Below are 20,203 nucleotides of genomic sequence, written 5' to 3'. Positions count from 1 at the left end.
AGTGCTCTGTCTCCAAATGTGTGCACTGATCTCCTGAGTATTAGGTTCAAGCTTTTCCTGCATGCTTTTTTAGCCTTCCATAACTCTGTCCCCTTACACACAAGTCTTCCAAACTTTTCACACAGCTTTGATATATGTGTCGGACTATACTTCAAGAAGTATAGTCATTTATGCTCCTTCTATATCTGCAGTGATAACCAGTATTCCAGGTTCCCCCAAGGCCAGTTATAGGTGTAGTTATGTTATAGACAAAGATGGGATTTGGTCCTCTCCTCTCCAATTGCTACTAAACATACGGCAGGGGCCTCCAAAGGAAGTGTTGCTGCAACCTGTATGCATTTTTATTTGTTGGTCTCCCCTCATTTTTGCTTCTTTGCTTCTCCTTCCTCATCTCTGCAGCTGTTTCTTTGTGTCCCATTTTGGTATGTTCTGCCCACCACTCACATACACATTTTATATCTTTCTTATTATTTGATCTCAGAACGGTAGGTGCTTATGTTAATCCATCCATTCTCAACTAGGAAAGGGATTGCCCAAATGTACATGAATTTGAGATTAAACTTCACATAATGGGAGGATTCTCTCACTTTCCGAGTACCCCAGCTGCTTGCTAATGGAAGATGGCAAGTTATGTGAGAGTGGGAGACGTTTCTAGAAATGCACTGGTAGCCAGATGGAATCATAAGAAATTTCACAGCAGTAATGTGACAGTCTTTTGAATCTGCCTAAAGAACACCTGGTAAGTAGTTCTGTAAACCTCACAGAATGAGTGTGGATGCCTGGGGGATTTTGTTCACCAAAGGATGTAAAAGAAAAATTATCAGCTGGCATAGAAAAATACTTTACTTTAAAGTGAGGAGAAAAGGACTGGAGCTGGGTAGCTGTGAGTTGTGGAAGAGAAACAGCAGATGACTCCATAGCAGATGACATTCTTATTTGTTTTTTGCTACTCTAAGTTATGCCATGCTTTCCTCTATGTGTCAAACTGTGATAATGTCAGTTTGACACTATCTTGAGTCTACAGTATCTCTTGTATGCTGCTGATGAGAATGATGACCTTCAAGTGTGAAGGAACAGAGGACGAGAGAGAGAATGTTACAGATCATACGTGGATTGATGTTGATGTATTCTGATGTTCTAGAAAGCAAAGCCTGCAGAAAAAAAATAAATCTCTCTCCATGTTTCCCTCTAGGACTCACTTCAGAAAGCAGTAGGTGAGTCTTGTATAATGTAAACCATGCAGAAGGCTTTGGCTCTGGGTTCTGTTACAGTATGTGTACCAATAGTCAGTTAGTACAATTTGTTAGTGGTGTAACAGACTGGGCAATGATGAATTTTGAGGTCATTTAAAGCAATTTTAAACCACAGACTGGCTAAAGCCCTGATTCAGCAAAGCACTTAAACACGTGCTTAATTTTAAGCATGTGTTTGAGTCTATCCTTATTCAGCAAAGTGCATGCTAAAATTCCATTGAAGTCAATGGGACTTCAAGTTAATTACATGCTTAAGTGGTTTGCTGAACTGGAGCTAAAGGTTTGGAAAGAAGGCACCCCATAGTTGCTTTTTAAGGTCTCCTAAATGTTCTAATGTCAGACAACAGTTTCTGTATTGTACAGGATACACCATTAAAGAACACACTCTGTACGTCACACAGCCACTGCAACTGTTTTGGTTGTGTGACAGGGTCGGGCCAGATGGGTACAGGAGAGTAATAGAAGGCAGATATATTAGCCCCAGGCTAAGTAGGTTCCTTTTCCCTGAGTAAGGTAACAGGGAAGGTTCCAGAACAATCAGGAACCTTCTGGAGACAATTAAGACAGGCTGATTAGAACACCTGCAGCCAATCAAGAAGCTGCTAGAATCAATTAAGGCAGGCTAATCAGGGCACCTGGGTTTTAAAAAGGAGCTCACTTCAGTTTGTGGTGTGCATGTGAGGAGCTGGGAGCAAGAGGCACTAGGAGCTGAGAGTGAGAACGCGGACTGTTGGAGGACTGAGGTGTACAAGCATTATCAGACACCAGGAGGAAGGTCCTATGGTGAGGATAAAGAAGGTGTTGGGAGGAGGCCATGGGGAAGTAGCCCAGGGAGTTGTAGCTGTCATGGAGCTGTTCCAGGAGGCACTCTAGACAGCTGCATTCCACAGGGCCCTGGGCTGGAACCCAGAGTAGAGGGCAGGCCCGGGTTCCCCCCAAATCCTCCCAACTCCTGGTCAGGCACAGGAGGAGTCGACCTGGACTGTGGGTTCAGAAAAACGGCCAAGCTGAGGGCTCCAAGGCGAGCAAATCCGCCAATAAGCACAAGACCCACCAAGGTAGAGCAGGAACTTTGTCACAGTGGCTAGTAATGTTCAAGACATGTAACTCGTTGAGCCACAAACAACAGGAACAGCAGCATAGAGACCAAAGTGTTGCAGTGTACTTGTCATGAAACACGGGCCTTGGACCTCAGTCCACAGAAACAACCACACTTCAATCCTCCAGTTGGCAGCCTGCTGACAACCGCTGACCCAGGATCCATGAACCCAGCCCCAGTTTGAGGCTCCATCCCTGATATCCTATTGAGGGAGTCCCAGGGCAGCCAATAGGCCTTCTGCCTGTACTTAAGCCAGCAAAGGGAACAGGAAGCTGTCCAAAGAACTGTGATCCACCCTGCTCTGGACAGTGTTGTACTTCCTGCTCCTACTCCTGCTCCCCCAGCTTGACTTCCCAGCATCCTGTCCCAGATTGGCTCCTGCACTCTGACTTGTGATTCTGAGCTCTAGTTTGTCTTTTGCCTCTGACCCCCTGGTATCCTGACTCCGCCTGACTCTGGTTATCAGCTTGTGGTTCTGATCTCCAGTTTGTCTCCTGCTTCAGATCTCTTGGTATCCTGACCCAGCTGACTCTCAACTCCTTAGTGTGGTCTGACCACTAGATCTGGTTTCCCACAACCTGGCCTTGACAGTACCTATTGTGCTGCAAGCCTTTTCATGCAGGCTGATACTCCTGAGCTGGCTCTGCAACGTCATTTCCAGCCCACCACTCCATTCTTTCCCCTATAAAATAGCATCTCATTCACTGGGTGTGGTTAGCATCCAGAGGTAGTTCCACCCCGAGGTTGGCTGGCATAGCCATATTCTAGCTGATCACGATTCCTCTGTTTGCCTAGCTCCTCTTGCTACTAATGCTGCCCCATCTACTTGCCTCTGTCTCAGAAATGACACTGCTAAAATCACTCCATCATAGGTGCAAGGCTCCTGGACCTTATTGGTTAATGCGGAAAGTCTGATTATGATTTTTGGCCCAGAGTTCAGTCCTGGATACCTTCTTGGTGCTGTGAATGGTGTTATTAACTAAATAATCCTGTTTATCATAGGAATTACTAGAAGCTAATCCTGAAAACTAGACAGCTCAGTCCTTCAAGTTTCTTCCTTATTCTAATGATCTAGTCAAAGAATATTACCGAATGCTAATAAATGTGGCTGGGTAATCATGTGTAAGAGTAGAAGTGGTAGATTGCAAAAATTTGATGTAAATGTATGTTACTTATGTAGGACCTCAGTGGTTTGTGTAGCAATTCCCTTCAGTTCCTAGTTCTATGATTAACATTTGGCAATTAATTTTGTGTTTTCTTCATACAATAGCAATCCTATATAAATGAAACTTCACTTTGTTGGTGCTAAACTAATCCAGATGCTAATTTTGTAGGGATGTATTGTACAGAACCATGTACTTTGCTATTGACTTATAATTAGTGCTTCAGAACCAGGTGAAACCCCTGCCCTAACTATTGTAAATGTGCAAGTGTTTTTCCCCTGTTTTTTTTTGTTTGGGGGGGTCTTAGAGCATTAGGCATTAGAGCCCTGAATTGATTTGATTTACTTGGTTGTATTGCATGGCTAAGGGTGGCATGAGTTCTACAGGTTGACTGTGCATTGTGTGAAGAAGTACTTCCTAATGTTTGTGTTAAACCTGCTGCCTATTAATTTCATTGGGCAACCCTAGTTCTTGTGTTGTGAAGGGGTAAATAACACTTCCTTATTCACTTTCTCCGCACCATAATTTTATAGACCTCTATCATATATCTCCCCCCTTAGTTGCCTCTTTTCCAAGCTGAATAGTCCCAGTCTTTTTAATTTCTCCTCATATGGATGTTGTTCCAAACCCTTAATCATGTTTGTTGCCCTTCTCTGTACTTTTTCCATTTCTAATATATTTTTTTGAGATGGGACAACCAGAACTGCACATAGTAGTAAAGGTATGGGTGTACCATGGATTTATATAAAGGCAATATGATATATTTCTGTCTTATTATCTATTCCTTTCCTGATGATTCCTAACATTCTGTTCACTTTTTTGACTACTGTTGTGCATTGAGTGGATGTTTTCAGAGAACTGTCCACAGTGACTCCAAGACCTCTTTCTTGAGTGGTAACAGCTAATTTAGACCCCATCATTTTGCATGTACAGTTGGAATTATGTTTTCCAATATGCACTACTTTGCATTTATGAACGTTGAATTTCAGCTGTCATTTTGTTGCCCAGTGACCTAGTCTTGTGAGATCCCCTTGAAACTCTTCGCAGTCTGCTTTGGCCCTAACTATCTTGTGTAATTTTGTATCCTCATTTGCCATCTCACTATTTACCTCTTTTTCCAGATCATTTATGAATATGTTGAGCAGCACTGGTCCCAGTACAAATCTCTGGGGACACCTCTACTTACCTCTCCCCACTACGAAAACTGACCATTTATTCCTACCCTTTGTTTCCTGACTTTTAACCAGTTACTGATCCAAGAAAGGACCTTCTCTCTTATCTCATGATTGCTTATTTTGCTTAAGAGCTTTTGATGAGGGAGCTCTCCCACTGCTCTACAAAAGCCACCTCCACAAGGGGCGTAGCTACCAGCCCTGGTGCACTGTCTATGCTGGCACTTTACAGCGCTGAAACTTGCAGCACTTGGGGCGGGGTTCACACCCCTGAGCAAGAAAGTTGCATCGCTGTGAAGTGCCAGTATAGACAAGCCCTTAGCTTCTCTGAAACGGCCTTGTCTTCCTTGAGTGCTCCTTTAGCACCTCAATCATCCAGGAGCCACAGTGATTGTTTGGCAGGCTTCCTTCTTCTGATATACTTAAAATATTTTTTCTGTTAGTTTTTGAGTCTTTTGGTATTTGCTCTTCAAATTTTTTTTTTTTTGGCCTGCCTAATTGTACTCCTACACTTGACTTGCCAGAGTTCATGCTTTTTTTTTTTTTTTTTTTTTTTAAGGATGTCTTTTTGCCTCTAACCACTTCTTTTACTCTGTTGTTTAGGCATGGTGCCAATTTCTTAGTCCTCTTATTAGTCTCTTTAATTTGGGATATACATTTAATTTGAGCCTCTATTATGGTGTTTTTTAAAAGTTTCCATGCAGCTTGCAGGCATTTCAGTCTTGTGACTTGTGATTGTTGCTTCTCCATCAATCCATTGTTGGTGGAAGCCCTTTTGTGTGTGGATGCAAGGTATTTTTCAATCAATTGAGGGGAGAACAATGGGTGTAACATCTGTATTGTAGACATAGGGTTGTGTGAGTCACATTGCTTCTCAGGGCTCCCCCTGGGAGGTTGTGTGGTTTATGTAATACCTCCGATACAGGACTGTACTGAAGAGCACAATCTAGCCCATTGTAAGTACAATAATTTAAACTAATTTCCCCCTATATAATATTTTTCTGCCTATATTTAGGAAATATCTGAGGATTTCATTTTGGTGCATAATATTCTCCTCTTTCTTTCATTCCAATTAAGTATGCTCCTTCCCTAAAATAATTTGTATCTGGATGCTTTATTCTCAGCATATGTTGCAACAAAGCCATTTCTCATCATGATCCAATACAATTCTTAAACAGCATAGTAAGAGGAAAGGTCTTTAATCCCTGTAATGTGAAAATGCTAGTTGGACTTGATATTAGCTTAACTACAGTGTGTTAATGCTAAATGAAAATACTGGTTTCAAAATAGTTTGGACTCTGCATTTAATTTTCACATTAAGATGTTTGCTATATGGCAAACAATAATATTGAGTTAGTAATAAACTAATCTGAACTACCTTTCACTCTGCGGTACTTGGTCAGCCACTTGTGCGTATTTGTAGTTAAAGTGTTTTGAATGGAAAATCTGTGTATATGGTGGGTTGGAGCCCAAATACAGGACTAGAGTAATAGAATCACAGATTTAAGACCAGTAGGAACCACTTTGATCATCTATTCTGACCTGTGTGTATGTGTACAGGACAATCTGCAGCACAGATGCTGCACAGAGAAGGAATTGAGCCTAAGGCCTTGTCTACACTACAGGGGAAAATCGACCTATGTTATGCTACTCCAGTTACGTGAATAACATAGTTGGAGTCGATGTAGCTTAGGTCAACTTACTGCAGTGTCTGCACCGTGCTGTGTTGACGGGAGATGCTCTCCTGTTGACTTACCTTACTCTTCTTCTGGTGGAGTATTGGAATTGACCAGAGAGCACTCTGAGGTCGATTTAGTGGGTCTTCGCTAGACCTGCTAAATTGACCCTCACTGCATCAATCGCAGCAGCATCAATCCCCAGTAAGTGGCCTCAGACTGGCATGATATCTTCCATGTTCCTTGCTTATTCCAGTGGAGTCATGATCTGCACTGGCCCCTACTGGTAGTAGGTTACCTCTTCCCGGGCTGGCTCAGCTGCACTGACAGGCTTATTGGGAGGCTGAGCCAATGCCCTGCCTACTTCCTACCCACTTGACTGAGTGGTGCAAAGTATTGAAAACTGTTAAAATTACAAGCTATCACTTCAAGTTTATAAGTGGTTTCAAGGGGGATTAGGAGGTCTGTAGCATCTACTCCAACATTGGTTGAAGTCGCATAGCAATGTGTATGTATGTGCAGGGAAAGCATCAGTTTTGTTACATCTGTAGTATAATTACCCACGCCCATTACAGGGGAGGGGTCTGCTTCCTCTTATGGACTGGGTACATAGGCTGGGCCACAATCTGGCTCACAGTGAAATGGAAGAGGACAATGATAAGCTTTAGTTGATTGATTATCTCCTGAAAAACAACAACAAAATGTTAATTTTAATCTTGATTGAGTCATAATTAAAATAAAAAGAATGTAAGGTTTTCTGAATTGTGATTTTTAAGCGTACTGTGTAATCATTTTAAGAAAACAACGCTTAGGAACAATAAGGTGTAGAATGCTAAATAAATTGGTGCTGGAGATGTTTTATACATCTGCACATATCAAATAAGGAGTTTAATTTCCTCATTTGTTTTTAATCCCCCCCTAATCAATTTCATTCCTGTTATATTTTCTTGCCTTTCTGCCTATAATTACACACGTTATTACAGCTGGCAAGATGACCACGTACAGATGCTTCATAGAGGAACCCAACCAATTTTGACTCTATTCCCATAGTGTACACTATGCTAAGTCAGTGATGTTTGGTTGTCAGAATCCATTCCCTCTGTATAGCTGCTTCTAATCCCTAATATTTTGAGCGGCAAGGTGGTTGAGGTAATATCTTTTATTTGGACCAGCATTTGAGCTTCTCTCTCACCAGCAGAAGCCAGTCCATTAAAAGATATTATCTCACCCACCTTGTGTATCTAATATTCTGGGACCAACACGGTTACAACTACATTGCATATAATATTTTGACACAGTATGAAGATGATAACATCAGAAGTTGTCTCGGGTGCAACAACTTATCTTCCTATTAAGTTAAGCCATCCTAATTTATGAGCAATATTAGTAATTATTTTGTATTATCACTGTGAGTAAAGCTTGGCGTTATCTTTAATTTTTCTGTATAATGAAACAATTAGAGAGTTATGTTTTACTCACATTGCACTTCTCATGTTCATATTTTTTAACTTTCTCTGATGGTTCATTCATTATGTCCTTCCAACACAGAGAAATAAGTCATTTACCTAGGATTAAACATTTTCTGTTCAGATTCACTGGTGTAGTGTATCAAGATAACACATTTTTTGCAAAATATTCATTTTAATTATTTTTTACAGGTACCAAACAACACCAAATAAATGTTGCCCCTTCTACAGAGTCTCCTGCTCACTGGAGATCTATATTTTCACCAACATGGCCTTCAACAGAAATTAAGTCTTCCTCAGTGGCTGACATGTCAATGAGACAGACATTGGAGAATGCAAACTTGCTTCAGAAAATAAAAACAACACTGACTGGCGCCAGAACTATGGATCAAACTAATTTTTCGCCCACTCTTTACCAAGGCAGCGGAAATAGTGCATCCCAGGAGCCTTCCGAGGTTTCAGCTGAATCACCAGTGAGGTCATCCTCTCAAGATGTAAATGAAACAGCTGTTGTATCAGGTTTGCCTCAAATCAGTATGTTTGCCACATTGTCCACAAAACCATCAATGACACATTCAAGTACTGCTGTACCATCTCAGCTAACATCATTAGAAACACCCTCCATTTCAAAAGAAACCACATCAGGATCAGACATTCTTGCAACTGTTCCATCACCATCATTTTCTTCATTGGTAATACAATCACCTCATACCATTATCTTTTCTAAGTTGACTGTACTACCCACCAAAGTGCCTTTATCCACAGATACTGAAAGTTCCTTCCACATAGATTCAACTGACTCTCATTTTAGTGCAAGCAGAGATAATCCACCAAGCACAGTCACTGCTGTAAATTCCAGTACATTGAATCACACATTATCCAGAAGGGGTCCCAAAGAGGTCACGGGTACCACATCACTTAATAGCTTTGGATCAACAATGATACATTCCACAAAGACAATGGGAAGAGTGTCACCCTCAGAAAGTACCTCCCTACTTTCTGCACACTCTCCAACTTCTCTGTCAGTAATTTCCTCTCAGTCTTTCCTACCAATAGCTTCTGAAACTGTGTCATGGTTTCCTACTGAAAGAACTTCATTGTCTCACTCAACAGATAACGTGTCTTCTTCTGGAGCAATACCCACCAATCTGCCATTCAAGGCAGTGGTGACTGACAGAGAGAATGACCTCAGCCCAGATGCATCGTCACCAGCTTTTAATAGTAAATCAGAGATTCCAATGGTTAGTACTTCATTCTTTCATACCGTGGGCACTATATCTGCATTACCAAAAGTGATGAGTCATCAGTCTTCCACATCAACTAATGCCATGTCGGGTTCTACCAAGACAATATTTTTATCACCAGCTTCTAATAATCCAGTGGGACTCTCCCATTCAACAGAAAATAGGTCTTCCTTTACTGTGCCAAGAAAATTTATTCCAGATGCAATAAGCACCAGCAACGCAGTAGTTCCACCGCCAGCACCTACAAGTATATCAGACTTTCTTTTCAGAAAAAACACACTCCCTTATTCAACAGATAAAGAATCTTCCTTAATAACTGTGACAAATCATACCTTTAATATTATAGCACATACTAACAATGCAACAAACTCAACACCAGCCTATGAGAACACTTCTGTGTTCCCTCTAATAAATATTTCGTCCTTTCGCTCAGCAGTGTCAATCAGTCAAGCTGTTGGAAAAGAGGTGACTGATACAGGTTTTGAGGCCAATACAGTGGTATTATCAAGTGATTTTGAACATACTTTGCAACCTTCTGATGGCTCTTTAGTTAGAGAGGCACCCCATCAGTCTTTCGAAACAGGTAGTACAGCCAAAGTATACACCAACATAGATTCTAACAATGTCCTTTTTTACGGATCTCAGCGTTCCAGAGTTTCTCCAGAAACTCGACCCAGCAAGCGCACAACAGGAACAGTGCTGCCTGAAAGTATTTTGAAAACAGAAGTCATCAGTTCTGTTACTACATCTGCAGTATCATTACCCACTCCCAATACAGGCCTTTCAAAATCTGTGCTCACTATTAAAGATACACCTGCTATTCATAATTCTACAACTTCACAGCTTTCAGCTATTAATGGAGAAAGTCCAGCTGTAGACTTAACAGAAAATGAAGAAACAGATACAGAAACATTCACCATTGTCACTCCACATATAGAATATGCCCCTCTACAAGCTTTAAATAAACCTGATCTTACCACTGATGAAGTTTCAACCACAGATGATACAAAACCATGGACCACTATTGTGCCTTCAGAATTATATGCATTGCCATCATTTGTTCCAGCAACAGAAGCTCCACACAGCCCAGCGTCAGCTTTCTCTAATATTTCAAATGCTGCCTCTGAAAGCAGTTTAGATACCACAAAGATACCTATACCTATAATCAGTGCTTCAGCTTCTGAATGGACTACTACAGCCGTGCTTACTTCAGCTGGTGTTAGTGTTCTGTCAGTAAAAGAAACAACCAACATTCCAATAATGGAAGTTTCTCCAAGCACTTCTTCATTAGAAACTGGGTATCACGCCCCATATTCAACAATTTCAGGTCTGCAACAGCAAATAAATGATGTTACAAACAAACAAACTGCTTCTATCTCTGTAACTTTAGAAACGTCTACATCTGCAAAATCTAATCAAAATGTTTCAACTTCACCTTTGACTGAAATTAAGTCTCCTAATTTCACACAATTTAACATACGTTCATCTGCCCTGGAAAGGTCTAGTGTTCAGTATTCGCCCCAGGCTACCACTACAGCACTACCTGCAGCCCAGTCAAAAAAAGATACTGACACAACTCAAAATGTTACTGAATTCTTCACTCTCAGGGACACTAACTTCACTGCAAACTTTGAAGTATCCCCCCATCTGTATTTGCCTACAGTGAAGGATTTTGCAACTGATGATACAAGTACTGCTTATAGCACTCTGAAATCTCAGACAATCCATGGTGACAATATCTCTTCATCAACAAAAGCCTTATACACAACACCATCTGAGCTACCACTGGCTTCTCAATTCACTGACAATTTGATTGTCTCAGCTAATAATGAAATTAGTTCTATCAGTGGTACACAACCAACAATTTCTTCCTTTCCAATAGCCAAACAATCTTCAAGCTCAACACTGATATCTATTCTAACTCCAGAAAAATACTTGTCTTCTGGAAATTTGACAGACTTTACAAACAGCTCTGTTTCAGAACCACCGAGTCACTTGACTAGTGTTATTCAAAAACAAGCTACGTTTAGTACAGAAAGGTGGTATGCAAATGGTACAGGTGATATTCTAATTACAGTTGCTGTACCTAATGAAGCTACCAATGGCACCCCATCGCAAACACATACCACCAATGCTTTACAGTCAGTCATCATAACTTCTGTCCATGCATCACCAACACATATAACCTCTGCTTTTTTGCCAACAACCAACTTTACCCATTCTGTCATTACAGTGCTACCTTCAGTGTCGGCAGGTGCAATACCTACAGTAGCAACTTCAGAAGCAAAATCAGTAACAGGAAAATCTGCGCCAACTTCATCCTTGTTTTCTCTAGGCAGTGAAAATGCACCCTTGCTGTCTGTGACAGCATTAAGCACATTGATATCAACACTAGCAAAAAATAACAGTGCCTCAAAAATGACATCAACAGTAGAAACACATACAAACTTTCCGTTTGCACCAAGACACACACCTACATCACGCCCCCACACCGTTATGTTTCTAACCAATAATGTTAGCACAGTCACAGCTTCCACACTGACATCCACAACACACACACAAAGACAGATAGAAACCACAGTACCTGACACCAAGAAATTTACAAGCTCAGAAATCACCAAAACATCAACTGCATATCCACTGACAATTACAGCAGCTTTGACATCTATTACAGCATCAGCGAAAACAACTAGGCTCCCCCCTGCTCCAGTGGAAAACAATTCTGCTGCTCCTACAACTGCAATTGCAACTTTTGCTAATGTGACAACAGTTCCCCCCCCGGAATGCCAGCTATCCAGTAACCTTATGGTTAAATCAGGTATGGATCTATATTCAGCTTGTTTGATTAGAAATACATCCGTTTTGTATGAAGTATAGTTCATCATAAATAGAAAAGTTGTTTAAATACTGGTTAGTTTACTAAATAACTTAAGAGCTATAATGATTAATGTGGGGATTAGATACAATGGGGATGACTACACTAACAAGCCAAATAGATAGGTTATGGTGGGGTTAGTAAATATAGATAATAGATTTATATATATACTTTTACATTCTACCGTATACATGCTCAAAGGAGGTAACCAAATCCCATGCTCCAGGGCATGAGCTGCACGGTGGTCAAGCACATTATGATAGTTTGTTCCTTCCTCTGCAGTGACAGGCAGAGGTGACAGGCAGAGGTAACAGATTGAAGCAGGTTAATATACTAGATAGACTTTTGTTCTGATATGGAATGGCATGTCATTCTGTAAACTCCTATGTACAGAAGAATTTCAAAGCAATGTTTATATCATAACAGTGCCTCAAAAAAGCATTTCATATCATACGTTTTCAAAATATTTTATTGTCACATGTTGACATACTAAATTTTGATAATAGCACCGCTTGTCATTGCTCTAATCTTGGTTTCTTAAACTTAAGGTAAGGCCACTCCTAAGAACAGTCAATTGAATGGGTCTTTAGAAATAATTTTTTACCAGACTTATGCTGGTGGTGTAGTGCAGTAGTTCTCAACCTTTCCAGACTCCTGTACCCCTTTCAGGAGTCTGATTTGTCTTGTGTACCCCAAGTTTCACCTCACTTAAAAACTACTTGCTTACCAACTCAGACATAAAAATACAAAAGTTTCACCACACGCTATTACTGAAAAATTGCTTACATTCTAATTTTTTCCATAAAATTATAAAATAAATTGATTGGAATATAAATATTTACATTTCAGTGTATAGTATATAGAGCAGTATAAACAAGTCATTGTATGAAATTTTAATTTGTCCTGACTTTGCTAGTGCTTTTTATGTAGCCTGTTGTAAAACTAGACAAATATATAGAGATGAGTTGATGTACCCCTGGAAGACCTCTATGTACCCCTGATTGAGAACCACTGGCATAGTGTATCACCACATTAGATACTTGGCTTTGAGAGTTACAAAAGGAAGGGGGAGGTATAGATAAAAGGATATGTCAATTTATACAGGCATGAGAGGGGCTTGGGAGAGTGAAATCTGGAAATGATCCTCTCTTGGAAATATTATATCCTTTTTCCTATGTCTGAGGCCCCTAAATATCTGCTGCACTAACACGACATGGGCAGCAGCTGTGACAGAATGACAATATCCTGTAATATCTTGAACAATCTTATGGAATTTAGATAAATTTTATTGAATTAAGCTAAACCTTATTGAAGTAGGTTTGATACTTTTGGGACACAATGTATTAAAATACAATTGTGTATGTGCTTTTGCGGCATTGTATGTACCTTCTCTAGGAGGGAGTACAGATGCTAATGAACGTCCTCTGTTATCAGCCTTCGATGCCATCTCCCCTCTAAAGCTATGCATATACTCTCCCGTCAGCATACAGCATCTTCACCAGATGTGCTAAAGTGGCGCAGCTGCATTGGAGTAGCTGCATCGATGTAGTGCTTCTAGTGTAGACTAGCCCTTAGTCTGTCTGCAAATTATGCTACAAAGATGCCACGGGTAAATGACCCAGTCTTTGCCCCAGAGCAAAAAACAAAAGTTCGGACAATTTCTATAATGAAAGTCACAGTGGATATGAAATGCCATTTTTATTTGTTTGTTTCCACTTTTGAGAAGTAAAAATATTAATTTGTTCTCTTTATGAAAATGTGCAGTGCATATTCTTCCACACAGTCCTCCCTGAACCTTCCTGTACCATGAGCCCTGTGAGGCAATGCCACATCAGCTGTGTTAGAATGCTTCATCAGTCTGTCTTCAGATAGTCTGGTTATAGAGTACTCTCCTCAAAACAGCAGCATGCTGGTAACTCAGTGTTTTAAAATATTACTGCAACTGTTAGTCCGTGATCCCCCCCAGATAGGCCTTGTACACTGAGGACTTGAGAAATCGGGTTGTGTCTAGCCCCTGCAGTACTGAACTTCCGTGTACCTGATGCACAGCATAGCTTCTTATGGATAGTCTTTGAGTTTCGAATGACTGTGATCAAAATTAGAAGAAAAAATAAACCAACCCTCAAGCAAACAGCACATTGATGTTTCAAACTAATGTTTAACTTGGTGTTGTTCAACAGTTTTGTTCCTGAACACAAGAAGGCTGCTGATCAGCAGTTCCTTAAAAGAGAATGTGACAAAAGGACTGACCCAGGCACTGAGACAAGCTTTCAACCAAAATGTCAATGCTCAAGTAAGCAAGCTTAGTTAGCATATAGTAAAATAAGTCTCCCCCCCGCCCTCCCAAAAGAACTTTTGTACTGAATATTAGTAGTTTGTGAAAGATGTTGTTTTTGTGGGGGTTTTGTGTGTTTTTAATAATATGAATTAAGGGCATCCTAGTTTCTAACTCTTGTATCTCATCTTATTTCCATTAGACCCAATTCAAACAAAAAGGAATAAGGCCTCCAAGACCCACAAAACTGAGTAGTTTGCATTTGTGATACGCAGAGCCAGGTACCTTTTGATGGAATTGTGTACTGAATGGAATTCAGTCCATGAACTGGTTCTAGATAATCTAAGGATGGTATTAACTACTGGAAGATTGAGGGAGTAATCGCCTTCTCTTCCCAACTGTTCCTTATCCACTTGGCTCTAGCAGAGGGAGCAGTGTGATGTGAAGTAGAGGCTGTCTGACTTGTTGCTCAGCAGGTGCTGTAATGGCCCTTGATGGCCAGCAGGCCCTTCCTGCAGCCCTGCTGGATGTGAGAAATCTCAGGGCTGCCAAATGTGGGAGAGACAAGATGCATGGCACATGGCAGGCTTGATTTTGGCTATGCAGTAGTGAGAATATTTAACCCCATAGTTTACCCAATTTTTTCCCCTTCTCTTTCACCTCATCAAGGCCTGCCCCCGCACAAAAACAAAAAACCAGAAAATTGGTGTTTGGAGCTTTAAAAAAAAAAAGGGGGGGGGATTAGAATTACACATTCTGAGGCTTTTAAATTTTATTGCCAGTGACAGATAGAGAAGGAAACATTTTTCTCCAAAAACTTTCATAACATCATTACTGTTTAATAACAACAGACTGTTTTGACTGTGCGTCCAGTTAATGGCAAACTGTTATGTTTTGGAGAATTTATTTTGGTCTTTAAGTAATACAGTTCTCCAAGCATCTGAGAACTTCACCGGTATGATTAACTCCAAATGGCAATTCAGCATGTCAAGGGACAAAGTTATACTTTAGCACGTATTTCTCCTTTTTATGGTTAGAATTTATTTAACTTGTTTTTCTATAAGTCTGATGTAACGGCTTGTTGTATAACTCTGTAGCTGCGTTTAGCAGGCTAACTTTAAATACGAGCGTATACAGTATTTCTTTGTCATTTTCAGACAGGTTTTTCTTGTTCTGAAGATACAACATTTCTATTAATCTTCTTTAAACCAGAAATAAAACTGTCTTTTCTATGAAAGCCCCTGACTTACCAGTATTTATTTTTTATAAATTGGCTGCAGCTTTATTGGACTGCTTTGTGGGCAAGTCAAGGTGGGGAATTTTATTTGCAGAAATTGGGTGCATTACAGAGGTGGCAATCTGTCTTGGAAGAAAGTGCAGGGCTTTTTGTAGCTTTCCCATGGGAGAAAGGCAGGGGTGGCCCAAACACTATGTGGGCTCTAACAATTTTAGGGTCACTTTTATGATGGCTGTCATTTTATTTTAAAAGGTAAAAAGGCGGAAGAGAGGCAGTTGTCTCTTTGGCACATTGTGGGAGATGGCTACTGACAGCAGCAGGTTCTTCCTCTTGAAAGCCAGGAATGAGTATAGCCATGTAGTGAGCCAAGTGCTTCCACAGCTTAATACGGATCAGCTGCAACAGCAAGACCAGTAAATGGGTTATCACTGCTGTCAATCCATCCAGTTTGGAAGCCTAGTACCTGATACATTCGCTTCTACAGTGACAAAAAAACCCTGCAGTTGGGAGTAAACAATTTCTACTAAAATAAATGAGTGGCATGTTCCTTACTTTCCATCTAAATGACATGAAATTCTGGGTTATCTGGAATGTAAGCCCAGAATGAAATAGATTGCTAGAGCCATATTCTGTATAAAGTGAGGGACGGAGCTCCCATTGCTGTAAACAGGGGTTCTTTGCACAGCTCTGCTTATGGCATATTGGCTGTGAGTAAAGACACAAAAAGGGAACATTGATAAAAATGATGGAGGAAGGACAAAAATCATCCTATTTGAATAAATTGTGGAAAGTCCAGTTTTGTTGTTGAGCTATAACTTTACAAATTTCTCCTTTCCCTTTCTCATGCTAAGTCAGCAGGGGAAGATGGCAGAAGTGAGCTTGTACCCCACGATGGCTATACAGGCTGCAGAGCAGCTGTACTGTTACTCCTCTCCTTCTGGGTTGTGTTCCTCTCCCCTTTAATGGAGGATCCCAACTTGATGTAGTGCTAAGGACAAGTTTTGAGTCTAACAACCCAAGAAATTGTATGTTCTTGGGGCAAAATTTTTCTCTCTATTCCTGTTCTTTGCTGTAGCTCACTGTTGTGCTCATTCTGTAGTTGATCTATGCCCAGAACTTCTGGTGATCACAATGATAGCTTTGCCTGCTGAGAGAGCTCTGAGTACACAGAACAGAGCCCCAAGTGAAATTAAGGGGGGGTCAGGCAGTAAAGAATTTTATCCTTACACTCTTTTGGTCCTGAGCCTGCAAACATTGACACACACATGAGAACTTAGTGGAACTTTTTGTGTGTGAAGTTACTTGTGTATCAGGGTTTTCAGGATGGGAACTTTAGATTTCAGATTCAAAATTAAAATTACTGTATATTGCACCACCTGCTTCCCTCCTGCCCTAAAGGAGATTGCATACAAAACCTCTAGGAAATCCCATTCAGAATGAAAAAATCCAATAGCATAGTACTTAAAATGGAAATTAAAAAGACATTTTCCCTGTGTGTTTTAGGTTGAAATTCTGGAACAATCAAACAATGTGACAGTTGGTTACTACGTTACGAAGGGGAGGTTGGTTTTTATACCTGCTGTTGTTACTGAAATGCTCATTGCTTATGGTATTAGCAACACCACAGCGGACATAAAGCAGCATGTGCCAAATCTTCAGTCTGTTGCTGTACTGGCCTTGCCATGGAATCCATTACCTGCATACCACTTCCAGCTGAAAACAGGCAAGTAACAAAATCACATATCTGGTGTAACAGTTGCACAACTTGTGGTTAGATATTTGGTGCATGTGTATGTTCTCCCTGTGTGCTGTCCCAGCTCTGCGCAGACTGTTGGCACAGCAGACCTCGAGTGTACCGCCCAATGATCACAAGATCTTTTAAAGTACGAAGGCACCCAGCGAGGATTATTGTTGATGAAGCACAGTAATAGCACCTGGCACTCTAAGAGGATACTAAGACATGTATGCCTATGACAGTGGATGCAGCTCAGTCCATGGCGGGACTTTCCACTGCCTCCAAGGCTGGCCAAAGAGATACATCTTTATACACCAGTACAAACAAGTTACGTACTGTCATCCTGACCTTATCTTTTAGGAGGGGTCAGTGTGTTTCTGTTATCCTTGGGGAATGTTTTTGTACCATCCTTAATATTGGGATGTGTTTGCATGAGTACTCTGAACTTAACATTTCTTAGGAATGTGTATTTCTGCAATATCAGCCCCGTTCTTTCCATATGATGTGAGCAGGTCCTGCCTCATAGCAGGCCTCTGAGACAAGGGCTTATGTCTCAGGCTCTTTTCCTAGTACACAATTTACTGTCAGTTCAGCAATCAGTTCCCCTCAGAGAAAACAGTGCTCTAAATTTGGTACCCAGTTCGATGTGTGCAGTCCCATTTATTCCTGGGGGCATTCTGCAGACAATATTTTAAAATTCTGCAAATTTTATTTGTCAAAATAACACTACATAATCACGTCAGTTTCAATTATTTTGGTAATTTATTTCAAAATACCTGTCAGCAAGTATGTCTGTAACAATACGGACACGCACACATTTTCCCCCAGGAGTAGAGAGTTAAAGAAACCCCTATGACAACCCAGTTCCTGTTTCTCTGCCCTCTTCCTGCCTCTTCCCCTCCCCAAGCCCAGTCAGGGGGCCAGACACCCACAATCCCTCTCCCTCAGAGACCACCTGTGCCACGCTTCCAGCCAATGCACCCGAACACTCTCTTCCCCAGAGCCCAGCTGCAGGGCCCCTTGCCCATTCACCCATCCCCCTCCCTCCCAGAGCCCAGGGATACAGAGGGAGAAACAGACTGATGCTCGGTCCCAGGCTTGCATAGAGTTTCCTGCAAGCCGTCCTTTCCTTCCCCCAGGGCATGCTGGGAACTGCAGCTGCCAGGAACCCTCTATCTCCCTCTCCCTCCCCCCAGCAGTGTCTTCTATGTGCAAGCTGGGCTGGGCTGGGTCCAGTGGCCCCTAGTGGCGGCTAGCAGCACTGCAGCCCATTTCCATGGGGGAAAGGAAATTCTGCATGCACACATTAATTTCTGCAAAATTCTGCATTGCGCAGTGGCACAGAATTCCTCCAGGAGTACCCATTGTCCATGCTGTCTCTTTAAACGTGAGAACAGTGAAAACAGTGGAGTTACACCTGGGATGAATTGGGCCCAATACATTTACATTTTTGAAATCGTCAGACCCTGAACTAAATGAGTGAAATGTATTCTGAAGCATATTATGTATTTCCTATGATGCCAAGAGCCCCATATATGCATATAAGGTCTGGCTGGACCAACTGGGGTCTTGGATTCCAAACATCCTAAACCTGGTTTTATCATTTTACCCTCTCTGTAATACTACAGCAGTGCTCAGTGCAGAGTAACAGGAGAATGTGGGGGAATTGGTCCATACTTACCTTGTGTCTCCAGACTGATTCCCCATATACTAGGTGAAGTGTTGCACTAGCAGGTCAGCCTGTAAGGACACATTTTGAATTTCACTGACTGGGCTGGGGGAGGGGAAGAGATTTCATAAATATATAAAAATATTACAAATATCTTGTTGCATATGCTATTATCCAGAGAAAAAAGAATGAGAATCTGTATGATGATTTTTTCTTTCCTATGAGGAATCCATGACTTAAAGATTGTAAAGATATCATTCATGTTTTAAAATGCTTTTAGTTTGTCCCTTAGCCTCTGAACGAGAACATTTTCAATCATACATATCACTTTTATTTATGCTTGTAATCACAGATTTTAATTCTTGTATTCTATATTAATGATGAACTGTTTATAATGCTACTTAAAAACATATGCAACCCTCGCATGATATTACTATCACTTGTTTAATTTCTTAAATCGATCGTTTTGGTGTGACTCATTATAAGAGTTATGCAGACTAGGAATATATTTTCACTAAAACACATACATACTGTTCCTGTTCTAGAGCTGCAGTTTGTTGGTCAAACAGACAACATACAGTCATGCAAGTTTGTTCAGACCATGGAGCAACGGTTACAAAAAGCATTCGAGGATGCTGAAAGAAAGGTCTTAAACACTAGCAACAACTTAACAGTTCAGGTAAAATACAACCTCTTTAGCCAATCTTTAAATCACATATGATTATTCCCTGCTGTTAAGAGAGCTTATAGACATTATGTTAATGTCATCATAATAAACTTGATAGTTCCTTTGGAAATGTTTTTATATTTTCATATTAAGTTATGCTGTTTTACGTTTTGCTAAGATCTTATGGATGCAACATTTTTGAAAAAAGATAATGAAGCACAGTTGCACGAAAAGCTGTTTTATTATTTGAATAACCATTATTCATGTCACTTTTCTGAACTGAAAATTTACTGAGTTTCAGGTTTAAGTAGAGTCATCATTCTAATACTATTTATATTTATTACAAGTCAGCTCCAACAAAACTCCTTCTGATAATCAAGTGTAAGATACTTTTCTCTATATGTTTACTGAACTTTGAGGAGTAGAACATGTCATATCTAGCACTCTTACTAAGAACCCGTGAGTCTATTCATGTGTGTAAAGTTAAAGATGTGCAAGTGTTTGCAGGATCAGAACCAAGGGAATGAATCGCCTTTCTTTGTGTCCTGTATGCTCCATGTTTGTAAATCTGTCCTGTACACCATGGGCTTGATTCTGCAAAGATTGTACAAAGATTTATGGGAGAGGAGAGTCCTCACATGCCTAAAGTTACTCATGTAGTTACTCCTCTGT

General features: G+C 40.7%; 1 protein-coding gene across 2 annotated transcripts in view; it reads left to right on the top strand.

The window, feature by feature from the left end:
• KIAA1549L (KIAA1549 like) overlaps nt 1–20,203 on the top strand; it is a 210,698-nt gene that overhangs the window by 96,080 nt on the left and 94,415 nt on the right. The window contains exons 2-6 of one of the 2 annotated variants that reach the window (XM_075129443.1): nt 8,022–8,348; nt 11,307–11,891; nt 14,129–14,241; nt 16,964–17,183; nt 19,410–19,543. In XM_075129443.1, the coding sequence (XP_074985544.1) occupies nt 8,022–8,348; nt 11,307–11,891; nt 14,129–14,241; nt 16,964–17,183; nt 19,410–19,543 (1,379 nt within the window). Of the gene's footprint in view, nt 1–8,021; nt 11,892–14,128; nt 14,242–16,963; nt 17,184–19,409; nt 19,544–20,203 lie in introns of both variants that reach the window. The other variant, XM_075129442.1, reaches the window with a different exon arrangement.

The sequence above is a fragment of the Caretta caretta genome, chromosome 6 (assembly GCF_965140235.1).
Source record: "Caretta caretta isolate rCarCar2 chromosome 6, rCarCar1.hap1, whole genome shotgun sequence".
Taxonomy (NCBI): Eukaryota; Metazoa; Chordata; order Testudines; family Cheloniidae; genus Caretta; species Caretta caretta.
This window is presented reverse-complemented; position numbering and strand designations above follow the sequence as displayed.